Source organism: Myxocyprinus asiaticus, chromosome 23 (genome assembly GCF_019703515.2).
Source record: "Myxocyprinus asiaticus isolate MX2 ecotype Aquarium Trade chromosome 23, UBuf_Myxa_2, whole genome shotgun sequence".
In the NCBI taxonomy this organism is placed as follows: Eukaryota; Metazoa; Chordata; class Actinopteri; order Cypriniformes; family Catostomidae; genus Myxocyprinus; species Myxocyprinus asiaticus.
Genome location: NC_059366.1, coordinates 27621470 through 27627385, shown reverse-complemented (window position 1 = coordinate 27627385; position 5916 = coordinate 27621470). Strand labels below are relative to the sequence as shown.

The window sequence follows — 5916 nt, the reverse complement described above, 5'->3', positions numbered from 1 at the left end:
GTACAATTAAAATCCCCTCCCAGAAACAAAAATTAGTCACTATTACAGTTCTGCAAGGTTAAATTGAGAGTATTTAAAAACAGCATTCTTTCAACTCCTGAGGTAGGGACATGTACACAAATAAATACAAAAACATGGTTTTCAAATAAAGCTCTAACCTTTAAAAGTCTGCCCTTTATATTCTCTTCAACATCATAAGAAACTGGTTTGAAGTTTTTAGAAAATAAAACAGCAACACCTCCACTGGCAGTGTTGTGACTTAAAGTAGAGATGCCGTCCCATTCTCTTGTCCAATCTGCAGCTTTCTTTAAATCACTATGTGTTTCTTGAAGGAAAACAATATCTATTTTTTTCTGTTTAACTATTTCACATAACATTACTCTTTTTCTCATGTCTCTTGCCCCATTTACATTCACTGAAGCAACACTAACTTCACCCATAAGGAATAAAAACATAACAGTAAAAACAAACCACTGATTATTAATAATTTATCATTTTTCACCACCATCATTGCTCATTTCAGTATTGAATTTTCTTACTAGTTTCTTTAACCTGTAAATTTCTTTATTAGTTAAAAAAAAAAAAAAAAAAAAAAAAAAAAAACCTTCAGCCATCAGACATCTTGACATTTCAATGAATTGTTTAAGGTCAGGAAAATATTCGCTCACTCGTGCCCCTCTTCTGTTTTTTGTTGCTTTGAGAAACAGTTTTATATCTTCCACTTCATAATTGCGACTCACTCTTTCACTTTGTGAAAGAGAGAGGCTAGAATCTGATTCACTGTCACTCTCTGTGTCACCCTGGTCCAAACATTCAACTACATCTGTTTTCTTTATAGGTCTCAACTCACAATTATTGTCCCTTTTCTTTCGTTTTAAGGGTACTTTAAACAGTGTATGTTCAGGTTCTATGTCAATGCTATCATTCTCACATATTTGCGCTACCAAAGACTGTTTTAATCCCTCACTTTGGGAGATTTCTGACACCTTGTTTAAGGCGTTACTGTCCGAACAGTTGATTTTTCGATCTGACAAGGTAAGTCCATTATCAAAAGACCCAGTGGACTCCGCATCATCTGCATTTTTGTTAATCGACCCCTTCTTTTCAGTTATCTCATAATAAACCTGATAGCCGCAAAAACTACATAGTCGAAGTCATCGATACGAAATTTGAACGTAAGGTCTAGTTTTAACAAAGGGAATCCGCTACCAATCGGTAATTTTTTAATCAGAGACACTAACTTGACATAACGGGAAAGAGATTGTGTTAATAACTGATCACTGATAAACGGGGGAACATTAGATAATGTCACTTTTTTGGATGGCACTGATAAAGGAAGAACAGGCGTATACAAACCATCAATGATGATCCCTCGCTCAACTAGCTCATTTGCTTTGTCTATATTACTTAGAAATATGACATTAGCCTTATTCATTTTTGAAGCTGACAAAATGCACTCATGGCCCATAGCTTCTCCTATAGCCAAACAACAATCCTCACTCACCGCAGATGCCATCTTTCACTGCATGACGTTGCGTGAGTGTACTCAAAACCTTCAAATCCGGGGCCGCCATGCCTCACCTAATATAGGTAGCACACGGCCCGGATCAACACACAAAAAGAAAAAGAAACTATTCCTAGTAACTAAAACAAGACAAACAAGAAAAAGGAAAAAGGAGAAAAGATAGAAAAAAAGTTGAGGGTGAAAATACTATTTCTAGGCACAGCAGCCACGAAATTCTCCACACTCATTCAGCAAATGCTCACACATGCGCACGAGAGAGAGAGAGAGAGAGAGAGAGAGAGAGAGAGAGAGAGAGAGAGAGAGAGAGAGAGAGAGAGAGAGAGAGAGATTGAGATTCTTCAAGGACTGCAAAATTTTCTCACTCTCGCTCGTATGTTTTGCAGAGAGGAGTAAGTGGATGAACTTAAACTGACTCCAGATCAGTCACAATGACAAAAACATCTCAGTTGGGCTGACCTAGTTTTTCATTCAGTTGGTACATGAGGGAAACCCAAATCAACAAACACACTCAAGCACACTGTTTTCTACCGGAATGGGGCCTTTTCATAGATTTCTATTGTTTTTATATTATGCTAATATTCTATCACCTAACCCTACCCCTAAATCTTAAATAAACCTTTTGCGTTTTTAGATTTTAATTTTATGTACATGGGACATTATTTAGCATGTTTTTGAAGCAGTTTTTCCTTTTGCACACTGCAAAGAGGTAACCTAAAATTGTTACCTTAAAGGGATAGTTCACCCAAAAAATGAAAATTCTCTCCTCATTTATTCACCCTCATGATTTTCCAGATGTGCATGACTTTCTTTCCTCTGCAGAACACAAACAAAGATTTTTAGAAGAATATTTCAGCTCTGTATGTCCATACAATGCAAGTGGTTCCAGAGGACTCCAGTAGTTAAATCCATGTTTTCAAACACGATATGATGGGTGTGAGAAACAGATCAATATTTAAGTCATTTTTTTAATCATAAATTCTCCTCCCTGCCCAGTAGGGGGCGATAAACATGAAGAATGTGACTCACCAAAAACCAGAAGAAGGAGAAAGTAAAAGTGAAGGAAAAAGGACTTAAATATTAATATTTTTCTCACTCACTCCTATCATATTGCTTCAGAACCTATTGATTTAACCTACCAGAGTCGTCTGGAGTACTTTTATGTTGCCCTTTTGTGGATTTTGAAGCTTCAAAATTTTGAAATACACTTCTAAAGTCTTCATTTGTGTTCTGCAGAAGAAAGAAATTAATACACATCTGGGATGCCAGAAGGGTGAATAAATGATGGGAGAATTTTCATTTTTGGGTGAACTATACCTTTAAGGAGCTATTTCTACCTGATCTAACCTTCAAAATTTGATTGCTTGTTGTAACATAATGTAGTCAGATTTGTTCAGTGATGTTAAACATTATCTTTGTCTTAAATAAAACTTAATTTAGACTTAATTTAACATTATTATATGATTTATTTATTTATTTTTTGAATTAGTTGGAGAAGGTAAAATGTTTGTATTTGGTGTGAATTTTTGACAACATTGTTATTTTGATTATATTTTCGTTTTAAGTGTAATTCGAATTCAGAAATATTTTTGCTTTAATTTTCTCGTGTTTCAATAAATGTATTTAATTTCTCAAAATCAAAATGGACCAATAGAAGTGATGTGCGTTCCGATACAATCACTATTAATACTAGTCATGATTTGTGTCAGTAGATGAAAATGATTAATAATACTTAAATTTTCTAATGAAAATGTATCCCCTTTGGATGGTACATCCAAATCCTGACGAGAATCACATTTTCTATGCTTTTAAAAGGAGCGTGTCACTGTCATAGAAATATTTATATTCTTCTAATTAATTGCATACAGTCCATTTAAATAACCAACTTATGAATGTGCTGTCTTTATTTATATCGCTGGTGCTTGACATAGAATGGGCTATACAATAGGAGACGGACCGGAGAAGAAACTTAGAATTAAATTGCACTTGACCCAGCCCATTAGCGCTTTGCGCACGAAATTTCGCCAAACCCACATGCGAAAAGACTGCACCAAAACTTCATGGCCATGCCCACTGACTTTGCGCCTATGACTTAAAGCATAGCGCTGCGCTAAGCGCTAGCTCTCTTGAAATAGGGCCCAAGTGTATTTTACTGTCATTGCATAAGCACCAGGATGCAAATTACAAAACTGTTCTCAGAAGCAATATGCTTTCTGCATGTTGAGGTTATTGTGTAAACTGGAAAGACCCCATGCCAAGTTTCACATTTTTACAGTTTTACAAAAATGTTAGCACTCCTTTTACAGACTTAAACTAAATATTTCTTCTGTGTGTATCACTGAGTCATGCCATAATTTTAATCAAATGACAAACAGCCTAAAGGAAGTTCTGGATCACTGGTTTGACAGGTTATATTGGGTGGAGTTTTTGCCAAGAACAAAAGTTGATGAGATGCCTGACTGAATGCATGTCAACAACATCCTCATTCTGGTCATTCCTAACCCTGTTTCTCTTGTATTTTGGGGAACTTTCAGTAAGTAGCAGGTTTGATTCTAAAAAAAAAAAAAAAAAGGAAAAAAACACATTCTAGGTCAGGACATTTATCTTCTTTTTACCTCAGTTTTATAAATGCATTCTTTACATTGCATTTGATACCTCTATCAGACTATAAAATAATTAATAAATGAGTGAATTAGAAGAAAAACAAAGATAACTGAATGTCTTAAAATACATAATATACAACTTTTTCTGAAGAAAGAAGCCAAATGTTTTAAAGCACTAATATTGTTATTCAATATTGAAAGTTTTAGTACATTCTTTCAGTGTAATCTGAATCAACTGTAGATTAGTTTTATGTTATTGTGGCACCGCATTCCTAAAACCAGTTAATAATGCTGTTAAGCAACATGTCAACTACAAAGAGCATCCACAATTTATGCATATAAAATGCATGAATATTATGATTACAACTGAAACATGAATTATATATTAAAATTTCTTCATCAGATATGCAAGTAAACATTTAATATAGTGCAAAAGAGGCTACATAGTATAGGGAGAATGAGGAACAAAATGTAGTTGCTATGCTATCTTAACAAGTCCTCAGAGTGCGTGGATCCAGACTTCGTTGTGTCTGTTGATCAAGTCCCACGGTGCATCGTAACCAGCTGCATCAAACTTGTTTTCATCAAACTGCTTTCCTGCAGCTTTGAGGTCCGCTTTAAGTTTCTGCACATTGTCTAAGGCATCAGCATCTGATGCTATCCCACCAAACGACCTGGTAATGGCCAGAAAAGAGATGTAACTTGATAGACTGAGGAATGCTTGAGTGAGGAGATCAAGATCATTAATAAACCTTTTTTTTTTCACTTCATCTTTGAAATAACTCACCTGACATAGACAGTACTGCCTGGAATTACTATTTTTCTGATGGTCTCATCGTTGGGCTCAGGAATGTTTGTGTCAGACTGAAAGACTGAAATGGACACTTGTCTCTCCCCCATAGAATCCGCCTCCTTCACTGACACCACTACAGGCCTGGTCATAGGAATTTCCCTCTCTAAGTAGCAAAATTACACACATTATGAGCTTAAAGTTTAAATAATATAACTTACTCAATACTTAATCTTATATATAGCCTATATTTTATATAAAATAGATTACTCTCCCTTATGTTGTCCCAACCCCATATGACTTACTTTATTCTGTGAAATAAAAAAGGGGATATGTTAAGCAGAATGACAGCCTCAGTGACCATTCACTTTTATTGTATAAAAAAAAAAAAAGAAAAAAAAAATGCAAAAGAAGTGAATGGTGACTCAAACCAACATGCTGCCAAACATCTCACCTTTTGTGTTCCACGGATGAAGGTGTTTGGAACAACATGAGTGTGCAAAAAAAAATAAAAAATAAATAAATAATAAAAAAAATAAATAAAACATTTTCCCCATTACCAAGACGACAATGAGAATACATATTGCATTTACAGTAGCTTACTTACTCTCTTTGTTTTCCCCTTGATTGAAATAATAGAGTTTCCAAAATCCCTCGCTTACATCGTCTCTGTTGGTGCTCGCGATATCAGTTGTAATCCAATGACTTGTGTCGTAGATGCGCTCCTCAAATCCCTTTTAAATTGATTTATTAACACAATAAAAGTTCATTAAACATATCATGTAAAGAAATCACAATATTTAAAAAAGATTTTAAAACAGAAGTTGAGACTACCTCATATTCATGTACGACAGTGTACATGGGGCATTCCCGACCATGACAAAACCAGGGAGCTTCCCAACATCCTGCACATGGGAAGAATATAAGCACAACCAGGAGAAACGGAGCTACAGTCCTCGCCATTGCACTGCAAGCTGACATATTCTGCTGCAGGCTGTTTA

General features: G+C 35.2%; 1 protein-coding gene across 1 annotated transcript; it reads right to left on the bottom strand.

Annotated features, from left to right (window-relative positions):
- Positions 1-4106: 4106 nt before the first annotated feature.
- LOC127414350 (heme-binding protein 2-like) lies at positions 4107-5916 on the bottom strand. The gene is made up of 4 exons (XM_051652312.1): positions 5750-5916; positions 5523-5649; positions 4913-5081; positions 4107-4799 (listed from the first exon to the last, which is right to left on the bottom strand). Exons 1-4 carry the CDS (start codon positions 5894-5896, stop codon positions 4625-4627), a joined length of 618 nt encoding a protein of 205 aa, XP_051508272.1. The 5' UTR covers positions 5897-5916; the 3' UTR covers positions 4107-4624.